Source organism: Podarcis liolepis (assembly GCF_965112155.1).
Source record: "Podarcis liolepis genome assembly, chromosome: 7".
Taxonomy (NCBI): Eukaryota; Metazoa; Chordata; class Lepidosauria; order Squamata; family Lacertidae; genus Podarcis; species Podarcis liolepis.
In genome coordinates, this window is record NC_139561.1 from 37,845,297 (window position 1) to 37,873,102 (window position 27,806).

The 27,806-nt window shown below is 45.1% G+C and overlaps 1 protein-coding gene across 2 annotated transcripts; it reads left to right on the forward strand.

The window, feature by feature from the left end:
- Positions 1 to 623: 623 nt before the first annotated feature.
- Positions 624 to 27,341, forward strand: SALL1 (spalt like transcription factor 1). Of its 2 annotated transcripts, XM_083513510.1 has the most exons (4): positions 624 to 5,952; positions 7,142 to 7,234; positions 18,611 to 22,032; positions 25,895 to 27,341. In XM_083513510.1, exons 2-4 carry the CDS (start codon positions 7,159 to 7,161, stop codon positions 26,333 to 26,335), a joined length of 3,939 nt encoding a protein of 1,312 aa, XP_083369636.1. In that variant the 5' UTR covers positions 624 to 5,952; positions 7,142 to 7,158; the 3' UTR covers positions 26,336 to 27,341. The 2 variants fall into 2 exon arrangements, with proteins under 2 accessions (XP_083369636.1, XP_083369637.1); XM_083513511.1 differs by lacking the exons at positions 624 to 5,952; positions 7,142 to 7,234 and adding an exon at positions 8,128 to 8,146.
- The last annotated feature ends 465 nt before the right edge of the window (positions 27,342 to 27,806 follow it).

Here is a 27,806-nt window from a genome sequence, read left to right on the forward strand (position 1 = left end):
TTGAACTCCTTGGAGGAAAACGTGGAATATAAATGACATAAACAAACTTGCAGGATTGCAGTCCAATTTGATGGGCTGCACAGCTTTTTGGATTCTGCCCAGGTTGGTTTATTACTGACATTCACATTCATCAGAAAGCACACTTGTGTTGTTGTGAAGAAACCTAAGGACCCAAGTTAACTTTCTTAAAGTATCTTTTACCGCAGGTAAGCCTTTTCCCATTCCAGCTGATTTGCCTAGCCCATAATTGGCACCTCTTGAAACTGACATCGTCCTTCTGGAACGTTTGCCTCCTCACCTGAAACAAGCATATTCCATACCAGAACTGTAATAAAACAGCGGAAAAGAGCAAATTAAGAAGGCTCCGTACAAGAGTCTGATTGATTTGGGCCGATCTGATTATTTCCCTCTGCAGGTCGGATGTGATAGCTGTAAATCTCCAGATGATCAGTTTGCATCCAAGATCCGGGGGCAGCTGAGGTATGAAAACGAGCAAGCAAAAAACAAAAGCGAGAAAAGCCAACAAGAGGGGGCGGCGGGGGGGGGGAAGAGGCCACTGAGTAAAATACTTTCACTCTTCAGTGCTTATGACACTGGTCAATTTCATCCCTTTCTCGTGTTTTTTTTTTAGGTAAGCACCTCCTTCACTTGGGTGCTTCCCCCACCTGTTCTCCCTCTCCCTCTCCTCAATTGACATTGCTTATGATTCAATTATAAGGCTAAAAGCTGAGCTGGCTGGGCAATGATCAATTATTAGTTGTCAGTAATAATGGCGAAGCATTCGATTTTGGTCCTGGCGTTCTGCAGGATGATCATTAGAAAATAAATCAAAAAGAGTGGGGGGGGGGACGGGACGGGAGGGGGATAGGGGAGCTATCGACGGCCCGCTTAAAATAAGGGGGAGGTCATCTCTCCCGCCCCCTTTTCTCTCCCCCACCCCTCCTATGTCAAAGTCGAGGGGCTGAAATGAACCGCTTGATCACAGGAGATTGATAGGGAAACAGGCAATTTCAGGAAACAATTTTCGTTGCATCTTCTGGGATGGCAACAGAGCAAACTCCAAAGTCTCTCGTGGAAGTTTGATGTGCATCTTTGAAAGCGCCGAAGCTCCCATTTTTATTTATTCGTCTCTCTTTATATTGGAAGTCTCTTGTCTGTTCAAGATACGGAGGCTGACATAGGTCTTTTTTTTTGCACAGTTAAGGTTAAATTCAGCACTGCAGAATAATAAATTTGTCCAAAGTTCCCCCAAAACCAGATATTGATATGGAGATTTTGCTTAACTGTTTTTGAGGGGAGGATTTCTCTCTTGGGCCACCACAACTAACAACACGCGGTTGTTCCCCCAAGCGCTAACATAACTGCGAAAAATATTTTACAAAATACCGGTAATACTGCACAGTATATATTTTCCTACATGGAGGTTTAGCATGCGCAAAATTTTTGAAAAAGGCATCGTGGAATATTTTTGACATATCCCGCAATGTAGTCCGGAATGACTTCAGTAAATAAATGCCAATAAATTCTCCCATTTTTGCTCAGCGGCGATGACGAGCTAATCTGATGGCTTTGCGGGATTCGTGAGCGCCTGTTTCACGACGGAGGCGGCTGTAGAAACGCTTCGGTGGAAATGTGTGCAGTTTCGGGGTGTGCGTATTTTAAATTCAAAATTTGAAAATTGTATTTTATTTTATTTTTTATAATATGTATATATGTATATGTATAGATATGTGTGTATATATAGATATATAGATATAGATATGTTGGTATTAATAACGTTTTTGACATTTTGAAGTCAACCGGAAGATGTCTTCCTCAGAAGTTGCTAGAGGCGCATGGAAACTTAAGAGAGAAGTGAAGTGTGTTTTCTACGAACGCCAGAAATCGCGGCTGAATTTTTCAAGACCGGGAAGCGGCGTAGGAAATCGCCCTGGGAAAATCAATGGGCTTTCCCACCCACCCCCTCTCTGGCCGCGGAGCGATGCCTTCATTATTAAACTCCGCGCGGGCTCTGTGCCTTTTTAACCCCTGAGCGGTAAAGGTTGCTCTGCCTGATCCCGAAGCGTAAGAACAATGATCCGGAGCAAAGGTGCGTCGCATTGCCTCTCTCCGCCGGCCTGAGCTGCAAATTATCCCCGTGTTTGCAGGCTTCTTCCAAGACTCCCTCCGCGCGATCGATCCCCCAGTGCGGCTGTCTCTCCTATCGCGGGCTTGATTTGCATTGAAGAGAGTGATCCCACCTTCACAGACCCATCAAATCCTCAGGGTGAAGGAGGAGGAGATCTTGGAGAGGGGGTGAAATCTCTTGCATTTTGCCATCTCCCTGGGGGATGGGGGAGGGGACCAGATCGCGGTCTTTACGTGTGTAAACACTTCCAACTCCTGTTCCAAGCAATGACGTTTAATTGAATGATTGCTCGCAGGATACAATAAAGGCCGATTCTTCTTTCTCCGTGAAAACAGCGCTGTTTTCTCCTAACACACAGCCCTTCACCCCCCGCCCTCCCTCGGAGCAACCCCCCCTCATCCCCCCCCCAGACATACCCTAAGCAAAAGGGAAGAAAAACCAGCAAGAAATAACCATCCTTGTAGTCCGAACGTAGGCATGTTTACTTGGAAGTAAATCGCACGGAATGCCATGGGCTTTCTCCCGAGGATGCCCGCGCAGGATCTGCAGCCTTAAATTAAGCACCAGGCAATTTCTTTTTATTTGTTTCTTTCTGCTGGGAAATGATTAAAAAGAAAAACCTCAACTTTCTCCAATTGCTTGTTTTTCACTTTAAATGGCTTTCTGCAGCTTTCTCATTTTTCTTGAGAGTTTGGAGATCTCTCTCTCAAATAGATCGATATATGTATATATATTAATGGCCATTGTGAACTTTGGTCGTATTTTAAGCGTCCTGGGAAGTCTGAATCAGAAATACACTTTTTTGGAAATTTTATTTTGTCATGTCTAGTAAAAAAACAACCGGGGCGATGTCGAAAGATAATCTGCATCCTATGGGGAAGAACTTTTGGGAAAGAAAAGAGGCGGCGTGGGGGAAACAAGCTAATTGACAACAACAACAACAACAAAACCCCAACCTTGTGTAATGTGGTTGCAAATGCGAGTTAATTTCTAGCGCGTCTCTAGCTTGCAAGAACTTGGAAGTGACCTAAAGACTTGCTTGGCCAAAGGCAATCCCTAATCGGGAAAGCGTACCGACCTGGTGTGTAAATAGGTGTATACACATTGTCTGCTCCTAAGAGTGTTGTGTCTAGGGAAACACACGGGGAACAACAGTATGTAAGTTTCTCCGCCGGTTGAAATTGACAAGGAGGAGAGAGGCGCGCCCAGGAGGACGAAGGTGGTGTCTGATTCCCTGCCCGAGTATATTCATCTCTGCCGAAGCATGTCTTTAAATATTCAGTGCAAAATAATGACATCCGAAGAGCGCGTTATTATCTTCATTTTTCAACATCTTCTCAAGCTGATGGCTCCGTTTGTCTTTTGATCAAACTCTTACTGTACCCAAGAAACCGCTGTTGGGGGGGGGGGGAGAGACGGGAGGAGAAGAAGCGAGAAATATCGAGAAATACACACACTTCCAAGAGAGATACTTGCAAGAGAGGCATCGCCCAATTCTATCCAATGGCCAGCACGCCTTTATGTTTTTGGAGGTGCGCATCGCCTCCCACCCACTTGGTAAACGCTATCAGGGTTTTAGCTCTTTTAAATTAAAAGAAGCGAGGATTCTTTTTGGAATGGGGGTGGGGATGAAGTCTGGGCCAACTGAGGAGGGCAATCTTTTCCTTCCACCCAGCCCCCTCCCCCTTTTTTAACCGGCTCATTTGAAATTGTAATGAGTTGTATTTGATCAAGCGTCTGCTATTACAGAGAGTTTGTTAATATTGATACCCAGGGAAAGAAGTCGTTTCAATCACAGAGTAAATAAGCCGGAGGAGAGGGTGGGAAAAGAGGAGGAGGAGGAGAAGGAAGGAAGGGCGGAGTTGTGGCTGGGTGAGGAAAGAGGAGCGGACCTCTCCAAAGGGTTACAGGACCAGGATCCCAGTGTCAGCTCGGGGCTTAATGCGAGTTGAGAACGGATCGAAAATCTACTTTTTCTTTTAAACTGCTGCCGGGGTGTGTGAGAGAGAGGCTGGTTATTTTGTGTACAGGACGAGGGGGGAAGAAAAGGAGAGAGGCCCCCCCCCTACGAAAAACCTTGAGCATCCAGCGTTTTGGGGAACCGGTGCCCAAAGTTCTGGAGCCTGGAAGGCGCTGAGCGTTTTTGAGGCTCAGATGGTTGCGTGGCGGTTGTTGGAGAGGGTAGGAGGGGATCCGTGGGTCCAGCCCCACATGCTTTGGCGTTGGGAGCCTGAGGCTGGATCAGGAGACGGGGAGAGATGGCGGGTACCCATTGCGGATGCGCGCGCGTGTGGAATCCAGACCTAGACGGCTACCAGTAGGCCGATGCGCTCAGCATTGCGCTACGCGGCCAGGTTAAGACGCCGCGTTTCCCAAAGCGCGTTAGGGACCTTTCAACCGGAGGATCGGTTCCCTCTGTGCAAGCGCACAGGGCGATTCCCAACACGGTATGAATCGATCCCCCAAAAGCACACCATATCAGGAGGGGAAATTAAGTTCGCAGGCTTTCCCTGCCCCATAAAAAAAATTAAAAATCGTATAAAGTTTTCCGTTAATTCGAATTGTCTGAACGCGGCCGTTTCAGGCTGCGACCCGCAAGTCACTCAATCCGGAGCAGAAGAGGCGCAGGCCGCTTAAGAGTTAAGCGCTTTGAGGATCGCCAGGTTTTCAACCCTCTTTTATTCTTCTAGGCACAAAAGGGATCCTCTCCTCTCCTTTCCTGAAACACACGCCGAAGTTGTGGCTTTTTAAAAAAATAAAATAAAAAGCAGCTCTTTGCAGGAGTGGCAATGCTTTGGGGTTGGGGAGGAGGATGAGGGAAGGTGCAGATAGTGGGAAGAGATAAGGAACAGCCCGAGGGATAGCAAAGTCTCCTCTTGGAACATGTCCGGCACCATATATACAAACACACCCCCACACAAGACACACACGGTCCACCATCAGTTTATTGGTCTTCAGCGATTTAAAAAACCAACCCATTATTAACACTTATGGGAGAAATTTACATCAGATAATTAAAAGGAGGAAGGAGAGAAAGAAAGGTGAAAAATGAACAAGGCTAAGAAAGGGAGAAAAAGGAAGTTTAGGAGAAGCAAAGAAACTTTTGTTGCTCGGGAAGTGAGGGGAAATGATCAAAAAGGGAAAGTCAGTTAATATGTAACCAAAAGAACACTTCAAAGCGCAATCCAATACACATGTATACTCAGAAGTAAATCCCACTGAGCTCAATGGGGCTTACGCCCGAGTAAGCAGGTAGAAGATGGCACAGCCTGTCAAACGAGTGGGAAGAAAGAAGAGCGAAGGAAAAGTGCAGCGTGCGGCTGTCGCCATCGCCTTTCCCCTTCGAGGCCCCGCCCCCTTCCTCCCTGGCCCCGCCCCCTCCTCCCCAGGATTCCGCCAGGGAGACGAGCCCGGTCGTTTCCGCCACCAACCTCGTCCAGCCGCCTGCTCAGGGTGATTGACGCCGCTCTCAGCCAACGCCAGCCGCAGCTGCGGGGAAGTGGCCCCGCCCCCTTGGCCGCCGCCGGGCGAGCGAGCGAGCGAAAAAGTTTGCCGCGATTGTCCTGGGAGGGCGCGAGGCTTAAAGGGCGAGCGGGCGAGCTTCCTCTTTTCAGCACCCTTCGGGGCCCGTGATGGATGGCGAGGAAGGAGGGGCGCGAGGAGGAAGGGGGGAGGGAGCAAAGGTGGGAGTTGCTAAAAACACACACACATACCAAATCCTAGAAATGGAACTTTCCCCCTTTTCTTGTTTTTTGCGGCGGCATTAGCCAAAAGATCAGGCAAACATCCTTACCGAAGAGGAAACCGGAGATGATTTAGCAAAGGTATTATTGGGTTGCTTTGCTTCGAAAGTCCTCAAATATTGCTCTGAGACCGAAACTTTAAAATGACAGCTATCCATGAATCGGTGCTGTTTGTTCCAGCGTGGGCGATGGCGAGGCGATGGGGGCAGCAGCAGAGATGCTTCCTCGACCCCTTTGCCCGTCTCCCCACTTCTCTGTTGCTGCCCTCGTCGCCTCTCAGGACCAACCCCCCCGTTCCCGAGGTCTTAACTAAGTGGAGACCATCATTCGCCTTCTGCCTAAACCACTTTTCTTTCTTTTGCATCAAAAGAAAGCCGAACGCTCTTCTAACAAGATACGATCCTTACTCGGAAGTAAGTCCCCCTGAAGCCCGGGAGACTCCCGAGAGAAAACATGCAGGGTGAGATCGGGTCAGTTTTTTAACCCTCCCTCCTCCCCAAGATGCTGCGATGCCATGCACACTTACCTGGGAACAATCCCCATTGCAAACAGTGGGACTTACTTCTGAGTAAGCAGGGCACCGGATTTGAACCCACACTTAAAAGTTGGCTAAGATAGGATAACATTGAACACTTAAAAGTTGGCTAAAATAGGATAACATCCCCCCCCCTTGGGAAAAAAGAGAGGAAGGTGGGGGGGGGAAGCAAAACTCCTGGAAACGGGAGGAAGCATCCCCAGCCAAAGAGAGAGAAAAGTTGTGGGGGGTTGGAGCGCATTCCTATAGTAACAGGAGCGGCGTGCTCAGTCCCAGCTGGTTGCTAAGAGGGTTAAAAACTGTATCCAAACAGCTTTTCTGGTTAGGCTGGGGAAGGTGGAGAGCGCGCGAGGGGGGGGGGTGGAGAGAGCGAGGGGGGGTGGAGCGGGTGGAACCCTTGCCACATGGGCCGGCTCATTGGGCGGGAGCGGCGGAGAGACAAGGGTCTCCAGCAAATCAGCGGCTAATTGATTAAGGCGAGCTCGTTTGAATAGAGCTGGCCCTGTGCCAATCGCCTTTCAAAGAGCCCCCTGTATGATTAATCGCAATGCATTATTGATAATCACAATTATAGTAAGACACATGCGCGGTGCGCGGAGGATCGGGCAAGCGGGAGGAGGCGGGAGAGGGAGGGGAAGCGCCAGGAGGAGGAGGAGGAGGAGAAGGAGGGGGGCCAGGCTCGATTTCCGTAATTTTGAGAAGATTTTTTTTTAGTAATTTTTTATTCTGCCCCAGCTGATGTTTGCGCCAGCATGTCGCGGAGGAAACAGGCGAAGCCGCAGCACTTCCAAACCGACCCCGAGCTGGTCTCGAGATCTCAGCGCAATGGTGAGCTTTTTTTTAAAAGGGGGGGTGAGCAGTTGCGTCCTGTTGGGGTGGCTTTTTTTAAGGGAGGGGGGACCTTTTTTTAAGAAAAAAAGGAAGAAATCGCTCTCGCTCGCTCTGTCCTGCGCGCGATTTCCCTCACTTCCGACCCATAGAACACTGATATTTGTCTATCTCTTTCTTGTTAAAGCGATTATGGATCCCCCCCACAAACAATCGGAACAAACTTACCTTCGGGGTTAGAGACGGTGGAGAGAGAAAGAGAGAGAGAGCGCGAGAGAGAGAGGTTTAAAGAGAGAGTCAGAGAGAGACTTTGGAAGCAAGAGCGTGAAGTTGATCAGCTGGAGTTGTGACTTCTTGCGGATGGTTCGAGTCCTGGGTGGTTTCCTTCCTCCTCTCTTCCCGCCCCCCTCCTCAAGCCCCGTCGCTGCCCTCTGTGGATCTTTCCCTCGCTGGATCGTTTTCGATCTGGCAAGCGGAGACCGGATCTCTCTCAATTAGCCGCACCGCCCCCCTTCCCTGAACACGCACGCTGCCACTCGCACGTTGATCGGAAGCGGAGTTGGGGATTTCTCTTTCCCCACCTCCCCTTTGGGGAAAGATGCGCAGGACCTTGACGCCCCCCCTTCCCTTTCAGGGGGTGCATCTCTGGGGGCCTGAATCTTAAAATAAAACATCGTTTATCCAAAGATCTCCCCCACCCCCATTTTTTATGGAGTCTCTTTTCGGCTTCCCTTCCCAGCCTTGCCTGAGAGAGCTGCCCTGGAATATTGCAACTTTCCCCCCTCCTCTCTCCAACGTGAATTTTAGAGGAAGTTAAAAAGGGTTTTGTTTTGTTTTAAATCCCACGTTTTCCAACAGCGGGGTAGGTGGGGGGTTGGCAGCGCCTCCTTCGCTCCCGGCTGGCCCCGATGGGTGAGTGAGAGCGAGATCTCCTTTTCCTGGCACCCGGCGCGTTGCACTCCTTCCTCTTTCGTTTCCTTCATCCCCCTCTCCTCCTCGGCGTGCCCAGCTGGCCGGCTCAGCTTCTGCTCCGCCGGGCTCCACTCTCGCGTTGAATTTTCATATCGTCGCGGCGGATCTGTGTTCGAGTTTGTCCCTTTCGGCTATGATTTCCTTGGGGGGCTGGGTGTATGCCAAAGGTTCTTCTGCGCGCACGGGAGACTTTGGCGATCGTGGGAAATTTCCATTTAAAGTGGTTTGTGCGCGCGCGTATCTCGGTATGTGGCGGCCTGCTTTTTAATGCCTTTGGTATTGATAATGCGGGGGGGGGGAGGGTAGAGAGGGACCCCCGTTTTTACCTGTGCCTGTGAAAACCGGGTGAGTTTCTGAATTTGGGGAAGGGGGCGGCGAAGCCAGCGAAGAGGCCTGTCGCTGCGTGCATGGATCATCAGCAGAAAGTGGGGGCTTGTTGTGGAAAAGCCCCGAATCCAAGGGAAAGTTTTCTTTTCGATGCCAGGCTTGTCAGTTTCTCCTGTGGGCAGAGGAGGAGGGCACAGCAACGTGTCTCTTGCTCCAAAGTTGTTTTGGGGGTTTTTTTGGGGGGTGGCGGCGTTTGGGGGTGCGATATGCTCGCATCGTCAGCAGGAGATACAAAGTTCTCCGTTTGTTTTTAGCAGAGGAAAGTAGGGGGCGAGAAGGCACTGTGGCAAACCTAAGAACGGAGAGCGTCCCTGCGCGACCCTCCGTTCCTCCTCCGCCGAAGAAGCAATGGAAGGGGGTCAGGATCGTTAGGGAAGGATGGCAAGAGAGAGGAGGATGTTTGTGGATGGAGTACTTTTCCCAAGGAGGCTTACTCGGGAGTAAACCTTTCTTGAGTTCACGGCAGTTGTAGAAGTGCGAATTGGATTGTGGTAATTCTTATTTCGTGCGTGTGTGTTTTGGAAAAATCTTTTTCATCTCCTTCAATTTCTATACACAAGAGATAATGCGCGTTAATTTGTCAGTGGATTCAATGTCCACATGTAAAGTATGCAAAATGCGTGGTTGCTTTGCACTTTTTTCCGTGGGGAGGGGGGTAGAGAGAGGTTGTAAAAAGAGAGAAATTGGTGGTGGAGGAGGATGGCCTGCCCTGCCCAGCTCTTTTTCAGACGTGCAGTTAGGGTGGTACTTCCAAGGACAGTGGGCAGCCTGATAAAAGCTGACTCTAAAAATCTTCACAGAAGGGTGGTGACCATGGTGTGTTTCCAATAATACAGATTGTATAGAAAGAATATATATATCGTGCAGGAGCTCTTCAATTTGATTATTTTTTTTTTGCAAGGAAACAGTCTTAATCCTCCTTTTTAACAACTCTTCCTGCCGACCCCCTCTTGCCTTCACACACATATACAAACACCCTGCACGTTTCCAGAGCAAATTTCTGTCTGTCTTAAGGGATTTGGCCAGGGGGGTGATCTGCAAGAGTCTGTGTGGAGTGAGTCACCAATAGAAGCTGTGCCTCTCCCACAGTCCCATTTAAACCCCCAGCTTAGTCATTAAAAGTAGCAGTCAACAGACAAGCCCCCTCTAGCCCCCGAACCTTTCAGCATCACCCAGATCAGGGCAGCCAGTGCGGAAGGCATGGAAGTTCTTTCATTTGTCCTTTTCATGCCAGCTTTATGCCACCACCCCACTTTTTTTCCTTTCTTTTTTTAGTATTTCTCCCCATTTCCATCAGCTACCATATCCTCATCCCTCATCCCCCCCCCTTTTGTACTGAAGAGACCTTAGAAAAGTTCGGCAACAAATTGTGCCAAAGGAACTGCAAGCAAGTTTCTCTTTCCCTGGAAAGAAAGTGTCCCTTGGTGGTTTTATTATAAGGCAACTTTCTGGCATCTTAAAAAACAAACAAACAAAAATTCATGTCCTTTCCTTTCTCAAATTCTTGACATGCATTGGAATTCTTGTTAGAAAACTTCTTGACCTTCTTCTTTCGACTTTGGATGAGTTGATGTCCCTTCAGTTTATTATCTAAACTCTCTTCTCAGAAATCGGTCGGGCACATATATTTTGCAACTTCATTTTTCTGCCACCAACTCCAGGTTGAAATTTCAAGAATACACTTTAGATCGCTCCTTTTTCTTTTTATCTTTATTTCTCGACAAGAGCTCCAAAAGAAGAACTCTGTGGTCTTCAAGCTGGATCAGGGATAGGAATAAGCAAATTTATTATCTTTACTTTGTTGGGTGCAAGAGAGGGGACTGCTTCCCCCCACAAAAATAAAAATTTCTACTACTCTTTGATAGGTCAAGGCATCTTCGATTTGTTAGGACCTAGCTGGCTACAATTCTCCACCCTCTATATTTTAGTCTCTGGATTCATTTTCTTTGTACGCCTCTTCCAAAACCACCCTGCTGCAGAGTTAGGGAGGAAATTCATCTTAGGGAGTTTTCATGCCTGTTGCTAACTTGATGTGCTTAAAATAACTAGATTTCATCAAAGCACAATGATACGAAGACAATACTGGTCCAGCTCTTTTTAGTCACTAGCTCACTTGAATTAACTATATAATGCAAGCCAGTTTTTCTCAACCCCCTCTTTTTTTGCTAGTTCATTGTTCTTCGGGAAAGCATTTGTAAGAGTTAGTATTTCTAACAGCTATCTTAGTCTTTCTTCTTCTCCCCCCTCCCCTTCCTTACTGGTAATAGATTTAGGTTATGGCTCCCTTTACATGCTTGGACAATAAGTTTGACTAAGTTGCCTGGAGGCTATATTTTGTAATAGTGTTAACAGGATTGAGTGTTGTAATAATATTGGTATACAATGGTGCTGCTAAAGCCTTCAATACGGACAGTTTCCTTCACTATATGACCTATATTTTGATGCCCTAAAATTGTACACAGCCTTTCATATATGTATAAATATATATATGCATGCATAGACACACATACGCTCTTATCAAGCTGAGATTAGGCAGGGTAATTAAAAGCTCAGGAAAGCACGGTGTTTTCTATCACTGTTAATCTAGACATAATTGCTGTGAAAACAAATTATATATCTTACAAATAAAATGTCATAGAATTGCCCATTTAGAGCTGGTTTCATTTTCTGGTTATTTCCCCACCCCCCTCTAGTAATCTGTTTCAGAATTCAGATCTCAGAAATTTCTCGACCTGCAGCTGTCTTCTTTTATTTATTTAAAGAAACACTTGCCCTTCTGTGGCCTAGTTTTTATCCATCTTTTCTTGAGAATTTTATACAGGTACCTTTTCTGACGCTTTGCTATTAAAACTTCTGCTGGCCTTTTCTCATTCTTTTCATTTGTGCTGCTCAAAAAATTAGGAACGGTTTTGGTGCTGTTAGGCGAAAAAAAAATTCCCTAACAGTGGAAACGGTAGAGCAAACATCTGGAGTTCCAGACATAAATTGTATTCAACAAGTCATTGGCTGCTGTTGGGGAAAATATACAGCTGAAGACTTGCTTCTTGAAATTTAGGATTCTAATATTATCCTCATTTACCTGAGACAGCCTTTTTCAGATTCAGTTTAGCTTGTTTTTGAGGAGACATGTGTGGGATTGCACTGCTGTCTAAGGTTTCTAGAATACTTGTTACATTTAGAGTTGGCTGTATATCCCCCCCCTTAAGCTTTTTTTTTAAAGAGGGTAATGGCCTAATCTTAACACACAAGCAGTATTTCTGGAGCAGAGTTATTCAGTCTATTGCAAAGACTGGGACAGAAGGATAATCCAGAGGATACAAGGTGCTAACAATTCCCTTTGGGCATGGGAAACACAAACTCTGGGATTCATAGTGAACTATTAACCTACCCTGACTATCTACACATTTGACATAATTATCCAAGTTATAATTAATTACATTTTCAATTAACACCATTGGAAATCAGGCTTGCTGAACAATGGTGTGTCTCTCTCTCTCCTCCCCCCCCCCCTTTATTACAGGATAAGGCATTTCTTTTCAAAAGACCAAACTATTTTTGGACAATTGTGTATGTACTTACATTTTAACAAAATAGAATATTTGAGACGAGTTCAACACAGGCAGAAATGCTAAGAATAATTCATGAACGGCCCTCAATACTTTGATTCAGAAGTAAATCTTGTTTTAAATGAATGGCAATTGCTTTTGTACAGATGTGTTAAAGTTGCAGTTATACAATCAGTGTGAAACAATTTTGAGAGTCTGGGGTTGTGCTCGTGAAATATCGTCCTTTGCCCCTTTCCGAGCTGCATGTTTTGCGTCCTCAGAAACCTCATTTAACTTTTGTGCAATCACTTCCAAAAGTAGCTGTTTCAATAGATTTTCCTTTCCTTTTCTCCCCGATTGACTCCTGATAAAGATCCTTTCCAGAAGGGTGGACTTCTTAGGTGTAGAAACATCCTTTTTGTTGATCACTGTGGCAAATCGTATCAGCTGGAGAAGGGAGGGGAGAGATGCAATAAATTGATAATAAGCTGGTGGAGAGTGATTGTGGGAAGAAACTTCCAGATAACCGCTGGTAAAGGCAACCTGAGAGAGGGCCCCAGTCAATGCCTCTTCTACCTTTTCCAAAAGTGGATAGTGATATCTCAGATATATATATATATATTGGTCCTTTTTCTGGGGGGTGGGGGAGCCAAAAAGCCAGACTTGTCTCCCAGCAGTGGCTTTGCTCAGAGGGCTATTAGTTGGGGGTGTTTGGCCAATCCGTGCTAGGGGGAAATCTCGAAGTGTTTGGATGTTTTAACCTTTGCCAGCCTCCTTCCAGTCAAAGGTGACAAAGTTCAGATCACAATATGCAGTTCAATATCTTGCCGGTGACCCCCAAATAGAGTCTTACCAGGCGCTTAGCAGGAAGCTGCTAGTTTATTTTAGCTTCACCTTATCAGCCTCGCTGCTTTTGCTAACTCTTATTCCCTTGTCACCCCCTTGGACGCCAGACCCCCAAAGAGGGGATTGACAGCCAGTTGCCACAGCGCCTTTGCCTCCCCCCCCCCCACTCCAAACAACAGGGATTTGGTTTCTTGTTCCTTTGCCAATGTTTGCATAGCCAAAGTTTAGATATTGCTTCTCTCTCTCCCCCACCTCTCTTTCCCCTTCTCTTTGGTTTCTCACTGGAACAATGAAACTGCTCTCAACTTTTTGGGAGAAACTGTTGCAGCAGGAACCCCACCTAGTGTTCGTTTTGATTCAACCGTAGGAAAGAGTTCTTTTATTTTAAGTAGCTACGTAGGTAGGTCCGTCTCCCGGCTTTTAAAAATAGAAATGCTCTTAAACAGTGCAAATCAATTAACAATTGGGTTAATTGAAAGGCGCGTCTGTGTATTTGATCTCGGGTGGAAGAATCCTTTTCTGAGGGGTTTCAAAGGGATGGTAGCAATAGTTGTTTGCTAGTTGTTGTAGGGAAGGATGGAAACTGTTGGGGAGAGAGGGTATGTATTCTTAATATATTGCCCCTATAATGCCTCTACTAATGTTTGAATATAAATACAGCTGTGATTCCCCCCCAAAGTTCATTTTTAAATTACATATGAGAAGGAAGAGACTACATTTGACCTTGATTTGCATATGTGTATCCTAACCTTTCTATAAACTTTATTCTTGTAATGGAAATATCAATGTGAAGTTGTTCTGTGAATGTTGAGAAATGCATTCCAAAGAATATTTATTCATAAAGTGGAAAGGCCTTGTTCAATCTCATTGCTTTGCAGATAGACACTTAGAGCTAAAGGGATTGTCTCTCTCCCAAGATTTGTGGAAGATGACTGAATGTTTGAATTTTTCTTCTGAAGTTTTTGCCTCAAAGCAGTTCAAAATTTCTCCCTTTGGAGAAAGCAATCAAGTTGGCATGAATAGTTAAGGTTAGCAGCAGAATTCTTGCAGTTTTTGTAGGAACCTATTGATCCCGCTCTTGATTGGTGGATGTAGGCCTTGGAAAGCAACGTTCCCTGGGTGGCATTTTTCTTTTTCTGTTTTAAAAAATAGGCGTCTGCTGTTGAAACTTCATTTTCTTATAAATACATCTTGATATAAATACATCTCTTTGAATTTTCCATTTCAAAAGTGCTGCCTGCAGTTATATTATCATGCTTCTTTTTAACAAGATCTATAAAAGATTAAATCTTTCTGTCAGGTGATAGGCACAGTTGCTTTGGTTCATCATGTCGCCAATTACTCTGATTAAAACGCCGTTAAGGAAACACTGCCTTAATTTTTGTTTCATTTCGGGGTTTCGTTTTTTTGAAAAAGATATGACTTTAAAGACGAAGCTGCTTTAAGCTGTAATGTATTTCAGTTTCTGAAATTTCTAAGCATGTTGTTTTTAATGAACCTGAGAAGCAATTGTGAATTTAGGTTATTCCTGATTAGCATGTGAGCCTTTTCCCCTGTGTGTGCCAAACAGTGGTAAGAGGAGACAATGCCAGTGTCAGTTTTAGAATATTTAGCATGCACATATCAAATTTGTCGAGGAACAAAATAATCGCTAGGTATTAACGCTGGGGAAATAAAGTTTCCTTAGCGTAAGTCTTTTGGTACAGGTTTTGTGAGAAAATCTCACAGTTTTGTTTCTTCTTAACTGACCCTTATGAGTGCAGTATAATATTACTTTGTTTTTTAAAAAAGCGATGGGTACTTTAAATCCTGTAACTGGAACATGTTGTGCTGAGCATTGCAACTTAAGGTAGTGAAAGAATAGTGAGCGCTGCAACTTGACATGGAGGACATGTGTTGCATTTTGTGTGCAGCGGAGTATCAGGCAGGTAAAATAACAGGGCCTTTGTAAACCAGGATTATAATAATCTACTGCAAGGGTGAAGAAAGGGAAATGGAACAGGTTTTAATTTTCAGTACAGGCGTGCTAAATATTTGAAGCAAATCCACTGTCATGTGTACAATTCATCAGTTGGTTTTCTGATTTCTCTCTTCTCTCCCCCCCCTGCAAGTTATTTAGTTTTGAATCTGTCATTATTTGTCTAAGCACAGCTGACCAAGCAAAACCATGTTTTAAAGTGGGCTTTATGTTTTGATAAATGTGATCTGGTTGAAAAGTATTTTCGACTGAATGTGGAGCTTAATAGAACATGCTGACATAATAGTTTTAATGCATTTTGTTGAAAATGTGTGAACAAACAGAATAGCTTTTGTTCCTTCATAATTGGCTGTAAAAGTAGATGGAAACATCACCATTACATATGGAAATGTGGAAGAGAGAAAGGAATAACATTTTCAGTCGGCTATATTCAGAATTGGATTCCCTGGTTTTAAAATAAGCATCTAAAATGGATGCCTCATTTGAAATTAGTTGTCAAAATACAATGCTCTAAATGGAATGTTTGTCACGATGGATCTATATATTTTATTCTGCACGAAACAGGGAAATAACTAAAGCAGTGTATGCAAATAGACTGCATTTAATATTTCACCTTACCTTTTTTTTACGCCCATGAAGCGAAGTAGCAAAATTGCAGCCTTAATATGCTAGGATGTGACAAGAGGCAGGGCGACCAAATATTATTATTTTAAAATGGATTGATAATTATCCTTTCCCAGTAAAAACTTTTGTAGAGGGGTATCCATTTATTTTTTTTAAAAAAAGAAAACAATGCAAAGACTGTATGGCATATTTGCTCCATAGTATATCTCAAAACGAGTTCATTTACTCTTCTGTATAAATGCAGAACTCTAAAGTATTTGCTGTTTAAGGAAACTGAGTGCAGTTCTTTCTCTCTCTCAGTGGGTCCAATGGCTGTGTAAACTTGGATCAGTTTTAACTTGTAAAAGCAAACCCTTCTTCACCCCCCCTTTTTTCCCAGGCACTTTTAATGTTCGTTTTCTTCTGAGATTTAATTTGGAAGTCATGGAAACTACCTATTATCTGATTTTAGTGTTGCAGCAAAACAGGCAGGGAGGTAATCCTTGAATTAAACGAGTTCCCCCCACCCTTCCCTGGCTTTCTAAATTGACCACACACAATCTGTACAACCAAATTCTGTGTCCTCATGCTGAGAAAACAATAGGGAACCATCCTTTCTTTTGAATAAGATCAACTAGTTTGAAGTCAGAGGCTTCTTCTTCTTCTTTTTGTAACGATTAATTTACAAATGGATCTCAGCGATAAGAAAAGGGAGCAACCAGTGATAACAAACATGAAATGAAAGGGGCTTCTTCTAATGAAAGGTTCCGAGTTATCTGCTAAACAATTGACAAGAGTTAAAAGCAAATAGTTTTGATATGCACTCAGACAAGGGAGATTGCAGAGGGTTATCAACCTTAACAACCCAGATTGATTTCTTATTGTATAGAAACATTTTCTCTTAACAGCTCATCTTCTCTCCCCCCCCCTTTGATGGTTTCTCTCCCCCCCCCTTTCCCAGAAATGTAAAGTTTTTAATGCTGCTTTTATAGATATGAGGTCATACTCTGATCTAATCTCCATGGTTGTAAAGTACAATGACTGCAGGCAGTTGTGGGATCTTGTATACTCACAATGGGGTTACCCAGAGATTTACACTGGTACCACTGAGGTTAGAATTGGCATCATAAAAGGCAACTCAACACCCCGATCCTAAGCACATTTAGTTGGATGTAAGTCCTAAGCGTTCTTATGAAGAAGTCGCCACATTGAATTCAGTGGGGCTTACTTTGAGTAAGCGTGGAAATCTGTGCTGGGGACCTGCAGTTCTGGATGAAGCAATTGACTAGCAAATTAAAAAATGCATAACATGTTGAGGGCGACTTAGGGGCTTGTGGAGCTATATAGCAGAGTGGAAAGGACTCTGCGGTCTTCAAGTAAGCATCATAAGTAGGATTAGGCAACAAATGCTTGATTGTGAAAATATGAATATTATTCTTTGACAAGGGATTTCTCATTTTTTTTCCATTTTATGTGTAACAAAGGCTTTAGATGCTGTGGGGTGAACTTTGGAAGGGAAAACCAATGCTTTGTAGGAGGATCAGAGTTAGCTCTGAGTTATGCAGGAATGGGAAAGCTAGCTTGTTTGTTTGTTTCTCGTTCATGTCAACCTGAAGCTTGGGTGATATGTGCTCCCCCCCTCCCCCCTTCTCTCCCCCCGCCCCATTCTTTCTTGTCAGCAACTGATTGGGACCTTGAACGACTACAAATTAGTTTAGTGACGGGGTGACTGTCACTGATATCTTTGAATCGGTTGAGGATGAACAAGGTTGATGGGGAGCTTGAGAGTCTAATGAGTCCTTCAAATGCTTGATTTGCCACTCGGTGGACAACTAGGCAATAAGCAGTATGAAACATTGGAAATCAATACCTTGCTATGGAATTTCATTATGCCCCAATGTCTTTGGTTCATACTATTTTATCTTTTGATGGATTATCTGGAGGAAATGATCATCTGAGACACAGGTAGCCATAAAAAGCACCCCTTGTACAGTCTTAAAAATCAGTCATGGGCAACCTCTGTGAAGTCACAATATTGATTTTTTTTTCACATGTATGGCCAGTCTTGGTCTGTCTTGGTAGTGGGAGAAAGTGGCAGATCTCACCAAAACGTCTTGGAGGGAGAAAGAAAGATGCAATGCAAGGCCTACAGGTTTCTTCTCTGGTGCTTGAAGCCATGCACTGTTGCTAGGAAGCGATATTTACAGGCTAGGGAAGCGGGACACACAATCCCTAGATGGAAATTTGCATGCTCTTTCGGTAGTTTCCAACACCCCAATTCTGGCACCAGTACTGCCTGCCTGAACCTCCCACTTTCCTTTGCAGACCAAGTTAAGGCTGTTATGTGCATGCTGTGTGCAATATTCCTTTACTCTACAGTAGCCTGCCCTGATAACATAAAAACAAGGCTAACAATGGAGGAAAAATAGAACGAATCAACAATATGTTGCGCTGAATACAAACATAATCAACCACAACACGCGAAATGGTGCCTGGTGCACTAAATGGCGCTCTTCATTTCGGCCGCCTCCGTGTGTGCAGAAGTCAAATTGCATCTTTTGCCCCATCTCATCCAGAATTTTAATTTCTAGGGATCATCTAGAAGGGGCCTGAGAGTTTAAGCCAAATGCAGTCTACAAGCTGCTCTCTAGATGGACTGCAACTCCTATAATCTCTGACTATTGACCATGACAAGTGGGACTGATCGGAGTTGTAGCTCAAAATATTTGGAAGGTGCCACATTGGCTACCCCTGCTTTAAGACCATGTGGCTGCACATTGACTTTTTTAAAGTCACTCACGAAATAGGGAAAGTAACTTATTTATCATGGACAGGTACCAGAAATATCAGGGAGATCTTGGGGGACACAAGCAAAGAGTCTAGGAAAGTGAGGGGGTGGTTGAAGACTAAGCAGGAAACCTTTTTGAGATAGGTGCTCTCTAGCAAATATTAACATTGCCTATCCTATAGACCAGATTTGTGTTTCTGCTCAGTTGCTAATCTTGCTCTTTTTCTTACCCCCCTCCCTTTGCCTTGATGTTTTAGGAGACACGCAGAAGGGTCAAACAAATCGAACCACCAAGGCGAAGGATGCCCACGTCTGTGGCAGATGCTGTGCTGAGTTCTTTGAACTATCGGATCTCCTGCAACACAAGAAGAACTGTAGTAAAAATCAATTAGTTTTAATTGTGAATGAAAATCCTGTTTCTCCTTCTGAAGCCTGCCCTCCCAGCTCCCCTACTGATAATCCTGACGAGCAGAGGAATGACACAGTTAATAACATGGATCAAGTAGACCGCAGCAGCCATCCTGAGCATAACAACAAACTTGACAAAGAAGAATCCATGGACGTGGAGGCTTCTGGCGTTAGTAACGGCACTAGCGGCAGTTCCCAGAGCGCCAGCGATAGCGTTGTGAGTGGTAACTGCTCCACCATGGGTACCTCAGCTATCACAACCTCTCTACCTCAAATAGGGGACCTGACAACGCTAGGCAACTTCTCGGTCATCAACAGCAACGTCATCATTGAAAACCTTCAGAGCACGAAAGTGGCGGTCGCCCAGTTCTCGCAGGAAGCGCGGTGCAATGGCGCCTCGGCTGGCAAGCTGGCCATCCCTTCCCTCATGGAGCAACTGTTGGCATTGCAGCAGCAACAGATCCACCAGTTGCAGCTGATTGAACAAATTCGTCACCAAATATTATTGCTGGCTTCGCAGAACGTGGACCTGCCAACGTCTCCCAGCCCCTCTCAGAGCACGTTACGAACATCTGCCAACCCCTTGTCCACGTTAAGTTCCCATTTATCCCAGCAGCTGGCTGCGGCGGCTGGGTTGGCACAAAGCCTAGCTAGCCAGTCTGCCAGCATCAGTGGTGTGAAGCAACTGCCCCCTATACAGCTACCTCAGAGCAATCCTGGCAACCCGGCAATTCCATCCAGTAGCGGCTCATCTCCAAATATTAACCTATCTGCAGTGGCAATTACGGCACCATCCTCTGACAAAGGGGCTACAAATGCTGGTGGCCCGCAGCTTGGCAGCCCGCCAGTGACAGCGGCGTCCTCACCAGCTTTTGCAATAAGCAGTCTATTAAGCCCTGTATCGAACCCTCTTCTACCTCAACCCACCCCTAGCAACTCTGTGTTCCCCAATCCTTTGTCCGGTCTTGGAACACCTGCAGAGGATTTGAGCTCCTTGGCTGCCCTGGCCCAGCAAAGGAAAAGCAAGCCCCCCAGCCTGGCCACCTTCGAAGCGAAAAGTGCTTCAGACGAAGCATTCTTCAAGCATAAATGCAGGTTCTGTGCGAAAGTGTTTGGGAGCGACAGTGCCTTGCAGATCCATTTGCGTTCTCACACCGGTGAGAGGCCGTTCAAATGCAACATCTGTGGAAACCGGTTTTCCACCAAGGGGAACTTAAAAGTCCACTTTCAGCGTCATAAAGAAAAATACCCTCACATTCAAATGAACCCGTACCCAGTGCCAGAGCATTTGGACAACATTCCCACAAGCACAGGTATCCCGTATGGAATGTCAATACCGCCCGAGAAGCCTGTAACAAGCTGGCTGGACAGCAAGCCAGTGTTATCCACTTTGACGACATCAGTTGGCTTACCGCTTCCTCCCACAATTCCGAGCTTGACCCCTTTTATCAAAACAGAGGAGCCTCAGCCTATTCCCATCACTCACCCTTCATCTAGTCCCCCATGTTCTGTGAAAAGCGACTCTGGGTCCATTGATCCTGCTGGGAAAAACTCCAATGGGCATTTAGTTGAAGGGGAGGCGGGCCCCTTGCTCTCCTCCAATGACAAGCCAGAGGAAAGCACCCAGATGCCCAGCGCCTCTGCTAGTCTTAACAGTTCCATAACCTCGCCGGCAGCAGATTCAGGTTCCATCAATGTGGTCACTTTCACCAATCCACTGATGCCTCTCATGTCGGAGCAATTTAAGGCCAAGTTTCCATTTGGGGGGCTGCTGGACGCAACGCCGACCTCTGAGACCTCCAAACTGCAGCAGCTAGTGGAAAATATTGACAAAAAGGCAACCGATCCCAATGAGTGTGTCATTTGCCACCGAGTTCTTAGTTGCCAGAGTGCTTTGAAAATGCACTATCGCACACATACCGGTGAAAGGCCCTTTAAGTGCAAAATCTGTGGCCGCGCCTTTACGACAAAAGGAAATCTCAAGACCCATTACAGTGTTCACCGTGCCATGCCCCCACTGAGAGTGCAACACTCCTGCCCAATCTGCCAGAAAAAGTTCACCAATGCCGTTGTGCTACAGCAGCACATCCGGATGCACATGGGCGGACAGATACCCAACACACCTGTGACAGAAAACTATCCCGAGTCGATGGAATCTGACACGGGGTCTTTTGATGAGAAGAACTTTGATGATCTGGATAACTTTTCTGATGAAAACATGGAAGACTGTCCCGACAGCAGCATACCAGATACCCCGAAATCCATTGATGCATCTCAAGATAGCTTATCATCTTCCCCATTGCCACTGGAAATGTCAAGTATTGCTGCTTTAGAAAATCAGATGAAGATGATCAATGCGGGGCTTGCTGAGCAGCTTCAAGCAAGCTTAAAATCTGTTGAGAATGGGTCAGTGGAAGGGGACATCATGACGAATGATTCGTCATCCATTGGTGGCGATATGGAAAGCCAAAGTGCTGGGAGTCCTGCTATTTCAGAGTCTACCTCTTCCATGCAGGCCTTGTCCCCTTCCAACAGCACGGCTGAGTACCACAAGTCACCGTGCATCGAAGAGAAACCACCAAAAATGTTACCGAACGATTTTGCCAACGGTTGGCCTCCAGCCCTTGCAAACGGTGGTGCTTTGGATTTGACGTCTGGCAACCCCGAGAAAATGATTAAGGAAGAGTCCTTGAGCATGCTATTTCCTTTCCGAGACAGAGGCAAGCTGAAGAACACGGCCTGCGACATTTGTGGCAAAACGTTTGCATGTCAGAGTGCCTTGGACATTCATTACAGAAGTCATACCAAAGAGAGACCATTTATTTGCACAGTTTGCAATCGTGGCTTTTCCACAAAGGGTAATTTGAAGCAGCATATGTTGACACATCAAATGCGAGATCTACCATCACAGCTGTTTGAACCCAATTCAACCCTTGGCCCCAATCAGAACTCTTCGTCAGCGATGCCCGCTAACTCGCTCTCGTCTCTGATAAAGACGGAGGTTAACGGTTTTGTACACAGCGCTCCTCAGGACAGCAAAGAGATGTCGCCTGCCCTGGTTCCTTCAGGGCCTCTGCCACCTTCAGCTACATCGCCAGTCTTGCTTCCGGCTCTCCCCAGAAGAACGCCGAAGCAGCACTACTGCAACACGTGTGGGAAAACCTTCTCGTCCTCCAGCGCTTTGCAGATCCACGAAAGGACTCACACCGGAGAGAAGCCTTTTGCCTGCACTATATGTGGAAGAGCTTTCACAACAAAAGGCAATCTTAAGGTACCTCCCTCCCCACCTCTATATTCATAATATTCTGTCTTGCTTTTGGCATCAAGTTGCACTTGACATATTTGGGCCTGGTTTGTGCATAACCGTGGTTTATTCAACAAACCACAAGTTTTCCCACAGATGATCAAAACAAGCCACCTCTTGTTTGTTTTCCAGCTGCTCACTTATTCCTTTGTAGTTTGGTTGAGTGTCTTGGGTAGGGTGGTCAAACAAACCATGGTTAAGGGAAGGGTGCTGGGTTAGCACAGTAAGGCCAAGCAACAGTTAAAAGAAACCAAAGGTTGTAAGCCACCCATGAGTCATGGCTTCAGATTCAGGTTTGTTGGCAGGAAACAAATCAAACTGAACATGCTGGGCAGGGTTCACACATGACACTACACCATGGTTTAATAAATTATGGTCTAGCATTATGTGTAAATTGGGCATTTGCATTTCAGGCTGTGCATCCTGTCTTTTGTCTGCAGTCTCCAGGAGAGCGCCACATTTTTTACATGGCAAGCCTAAACCCTTCCTGTACACTGATACTCCCATGTAAATTGTGAATAGAATACACTCATTTTCACATGTATGGAAACCTGGGCCAAATTGTGTTTTGTAGCAAGTGTTCTTAGATGGACCTCTTCAATCCTTTTATGGTTCTGTGATGTGCATACCCAGCAATGGTGCTTGCTGCATGCAATGGAGGGGCATTGCCCTCAGATTACTGATGCCTGATGGCAAATATAAAGGAGCAGGAAGCTCTGTTTTGGGGACTGATGCTAAGGCAAAAGCTGTGTGGGGTGTCAATATGTGTGTATGACTATACCATGTGTTGCCCCATCTACTTATAAAGAGAAGGATTGGTTTGCTTTCCCCAGGACTTTCAATTATGATTTTTGGGAAATGGGAAAGGGAGGGGGGAAAGCTTCTGCTTCTGCTGAAACTCCAGGTTAGAAAAGTAATCTGGGTATTGCTTCCATCAGTCAGAAGATAAGGCTCCCAGACCTCAGTATCCTTCATCCCTACTGATTTTGGATATGGTATCAATGGTGTCAGGTGCCTGGTGGGGCAGAAGGCAAGGAGCCCAACAGGATATGGTGTCAGAGCTGATGACTGGCAGAGCCAAGGAATTCTAGTTTTGTCCTCGTCTTCCTCCCTGTTGAGTTTTGTAAGGGCAACACTGAGATTAAAGAGTAGGAAGTTGACAGACAGTGTCCCAGATTGGCCTAGTGGACCCTAACCCTAACCCTCCACTATGCTATTTATTTCTTTTAAAATATTTATAGGTTGCCTTTCCAGATGAAGGCCACTCAAAGTAGCACACAACAGTATTCTGCACAGTGAATTTCTTAATCTTTTTCCTCATTTGCCAAAAATGTTTATTTCTTTTCTCATAACCCAACTTATTCTCCTACATTACCCATGGGAGTGTACCAGTGTTAGAAACTAAGATATATAATCTAATCACCAAATGGCACCTTAAACCTAGGTTACAGTCACCACAATGAATTGTCTAGGTGTCATTCCCCCCACCCCAATTGATTTTTTAAAATCACCATTATTATTTCATTTCTTTTGGTTACCTATTTATATTTCATAGAACAAATCTCAATGTGGTTTACAACACGCTAAAACATCAGATAAAACAATCCAGAAAACAAATACAAGCTTCAAGGAAAATCTTTCAAATCCTTCTCTTAGTGACATTTTGCTTTCCCCAGTCACTAACCTGGTATCCAGATATCTCCACGTGGTCGCAATTGCACCCACCAAACACACCTGGTGCCTGGCTAGTTTCTAACACTGGAGTGTGCATGTGGCTTCTAAGTCATCACCTATCCAGGCACTAATCACCTTAGCTTTAGCAAGATGATGGTTTCCTGTGCCTCCACCTCAGGCTGCACCCAGGAAAGTATTCTCAGTTCCTGGCCAATTATTTCCATGCATAACAGCTAGAAGCATATTTGCATAGATCTGTGTTAATCTAATCAATGTTTTGTGTTTTCAAACTTCACCCCCCCTTCTTTTTGGTGAATACAGAATTTTATAGACTCCCCAATTAAAGACAGTCAGAAAGTGTACTTTGTATATATACTCAGAACAGCAAAAGAATCCTCTCATTACAGTTAAATTACTCTTTCCGTAATGTTAAAGCAGAGCACCACGAAGTCCTAAATATGAGCAAGATCCTAGCTATAATTGCAAATCTAGCTGATGTTTCTTACTGGCATGTGTTGAAAAAGCAAATGCGCTTCATTTATATAACCAGTGCTTTTTTCTAAAATAAATAAATAAATGTTTAGGGGTACTCCCATTTTCTTACTCATATTGAAATACTGCCCCTCAGTGAGGCCAAACTTAAGTTCACAAAATGTTTAGGGGTATGTGTACCCGTGCGTCCTGCCCCCCCCCGAAAAAAGGACTGTATATTACATCGGTGAAGCACTTTCAAATGCGCATCTCCCCTCCACCCCCTGCTGATGGTCTTTTCCTCTAGAGATTTTTTGCAGAGGCGATACAAGATGAATAACTACTTTCAGGGCATCCGGCCTGCACATGTTAAGCTCTCCAATGAGCAATTAGTGGAGGATTCTTTCAACCAGTTTAACTGGACATTTATAGGGGAAAGGGGTGTCTAATAAAGTAGTTGGCATTGTGATGGCAGTGGGTGGCGAAAATAGATCGAACTGTGCATGGCCACGCTAAACGAAACACATTTAATAAAAGCGAGGGGTTGTAAAGTCCATCTTGTAGGCAGGAGAAACTTAGGCTGTTAGTTGAACCAGATGAGCTGTCGTTGGTTATTGATTAAAATGAGGAATTTTAACCTTTTAGCCTTTCGCATGGCCTTCTAGAATGGGAATGGTCAATGTCTGTATTCTAGGAGGGGGGTACACACACACATTGCTACCCAGGCAATGGTCTGGGGAATGAAAGTGCATATTGCAGCATAAAGGGCTCCCCTGCAAAGTGGTTAAGCTCCACAGTAGAGCTGGGTGGTGCTCTGTTCTGGTATCAGAACCCAGGCCTAGCATGCGCAGCAAACAGGTACTTCAACGGTTCTCTTGCCTCTGAAATCCCAAAGAATGATGTCTCATTAAAGGTGTGAACTAGCTCTATTTTTGCACAACTTTCAATGTTGTTTCCCCAACCCCCTTCCTTGGCAAGTGCAAAGCGTAGGCGGGCCGTTTGAACCTTCCTCTTGGTGTTTGCTTGCTGCCTCTTTTCCCTTCCCACCTTTATTCAGTCACAGAACTTGAGGGAAGTCTGGCAGAGTTCCTACATGGTCCAGACACCAACCAGAGCCAATCCTACTTAGCTTCAACAAGGTGCCTGTGTCATACGTCCTCAAACTAGGCTTAGGGAAAACTGAGGTGCCATAGACTGCCCGCAGCCTGCCAGCTGGCCATCTATCTGCTATAGATCAGGTGTGGGGAATCTCAGACCAAAGGCCCAAATATGCACTGCCACAGGACACCCTCCTTTAGTCATATCCCTACTTCTGAAGCCATAACCCTCACCAGCATTGCTTGATACCACCTTTAGGGGTTGTTTTTGCTTGGCTAGAATGTATCCTTCCTCTCTGATGATGCCTCTCACTTGCCTGGACTGAGGACCAAGAGAGAGAGTTGTGTGTAGAAACTTACCCACTTTGCACAACTGTGCATATATTTCTATATATCTCCACCTACTTTGGTCTCTGGCTTGTGGCCCCTGGACAGTTGCCTAGAAGGGAATGTGACCCATAGGCTCAAAAGCTATTCCCCACCCCTTCTGTAGACAGCAAGAACCAACAGTGGAGATGCAGTATTTTCAGGTATTTTTGACCACCGTGAAAATAACGCCTGCCGCTGCTAACCAGTCTCTCTTTCAGGTTCACATGGGGACGCACATGTGGAACAGCACACCTGCCCGGCGAGGCAGACGGCTTTCTGTGGATGGCCCCATGACTTTTCTCGGAAGCAACCCTGTAAAGTTCCCAGACATCTTTCCAAAAGAGTTGGCTGTGAGGTCGGGAAATGGAGACCCATCCAGCTTCTGGAATCAGTACGCCGCGGCTCTCTCTAACGGCTTGGCGATGAAGACGAATGAGATCTCGGTCATTCAGAATGGTGGCATCCCTCCAATTCCTGGGAGCCTGGGCAATGGGAGCAGCTCCCCGATTAGCGGCTTGACGGGCAGTCTGGAGAAGCTCCAGAACTCGGAACCTAACGCGCCTCTAGCTGGTCTGGAGAAAATGGCAGGCAGCGATAATGGGACTAATTTCCGCTTCACGCGCTTTGTGGAAGACGGCAAAGAGATTGTAACCAATTAGGACACGTGTTACGAACATTCCGGCAGATATTGCAACCTAAGGTTGTTCAGGTTTTTGTTTTCTTTGGAAGTTGGGGGGTGGGGGCGAATTGACAAAGTGACATTAAAAAAAGACATTCTTTTGTACCCTGTTCGACATCTAGAGTTCTAAAAACAGCTTATTTATTAGTGATATAACTTTTTTTTTTTTTTTTTTTTTGCTTTGCAAACACATGCAAGCATTAACTTTGGTCTTCTGTATTTTGAACTAAATACTAATTGACTAGAGTGCTGTAACATTTATGGCAATGCAAGTCTGTTCAGCTAGGTGGTCTCGTTCTGGCATTTAACTTATTTTCTATATCCAGTTTAACATGAACTTTTTGTGGGGGCGACACAGTGCCTCCGTAATCCATTTCTCCCACCCACCCATCACCCCTCCCCCTCGTAACAAAAAGTCTGTATATGTGTATACTTCGATCCCGATGGGGAAAAGAGATTTATCGGCAAATACGTTGTTTAATTCTCCAAACAGATTTGCGCACAGGATTTGAAAATGGACAATATAAAATTCAACTATATGCATCCTCCACAACAGGCTCGATTTGTTTTTTGGTTTTGAAATTTTTATTCTAAAATTAAAACAGTTTTTTTTTTTGTGGGGAGGGTGTGTGCGTTAAGACTTAACTTTCTCCCTCCTTTTTGAATTGTCCTTCATACTGTGCTTGAGGTTTTTGGTTTGTTTTGTTTTTTTACTGAAGTTGTCTTAGATGTTAATAAGTTTCTGTACAGTAAACAAGCAAGCAGATGATTAGAGGAGGTCCAAAAATGTTTTTGGTAGTTTGAAACATTTTGCCTTGTAGGTATATTCACATAGAGGGAGAGACAGAGAGAATGGGGTGGAAAGTGCTGGACATTGTGCTGCTATAAAAAGCATCTTGATCAACCTTCCATGGACAAATTCAGATGCTCCTGTATATACGATGAGAAATCTCGAGTTCATTAAAATGTACATATGTTCCCCGTGAGCTCAAACCCAGCTTCTTGACCGAGAGAACAAGAATAGTGTTTGTTTTATTTTGTATTAGGTCTGGGGGGGGGGGTGAGTGGGAAGAATCCTTTGGACTGTTACATGCACTTTCTTGGATAACTGAAAGGAAATAGGTCCAGTTTCTTCTAACATTTAATACTTAACTAACAGCAGAGATACTGTAATTTTACGCGAGTAATCAAATACATTTTTTTTTCAACAGATGACGTTGGTAATTTTCTCTGTGTTTGTGTTTAAAAGTGAGGGGCTTTTCTTCCAGAACGGCTCTGGATGTGGCCCTTTGGGTTGTATGTTCCTTTTAAGAAAATAAGGGGATGTGGTATATGACATTACACAGAGAGGTGTACGTGCAAGTATACTACCCCCCCCCCAAAAAAAACCCCTTCATGGCCAATGTTCAGGAAGGATGATGGGAGTTGGAGTCTGAGAGATGACTCACTTA

What these genes read in the sequence shown, in the direction of transcription:
- SALL1 (XM_083513510.1), top strand. Translation starts at nt 7,159, where the DNA reads ATGTCGCGGAGGAAACAGGCGAAGCCGCAGCACTTCCAAACCGACCCC. An exon ending in CTCGAGATCTCAGCGCAATG is followed by an intron (nt 7,235 to 18,610) that starts GTGAGCTTTTTT and finishes TTGATGTTTTAG; the next exon opens with GAGACACGCAGAAGGGTCAA. An exon ending in CAACAAAAGGCAATCTTAAG is followed by an intron (nt 22,033 to 25,894) that starts GTACCTCCCTCC and finishes TCTCTCTTTCAG; the next exon opens with GTTCACATGGGGACGCACAT.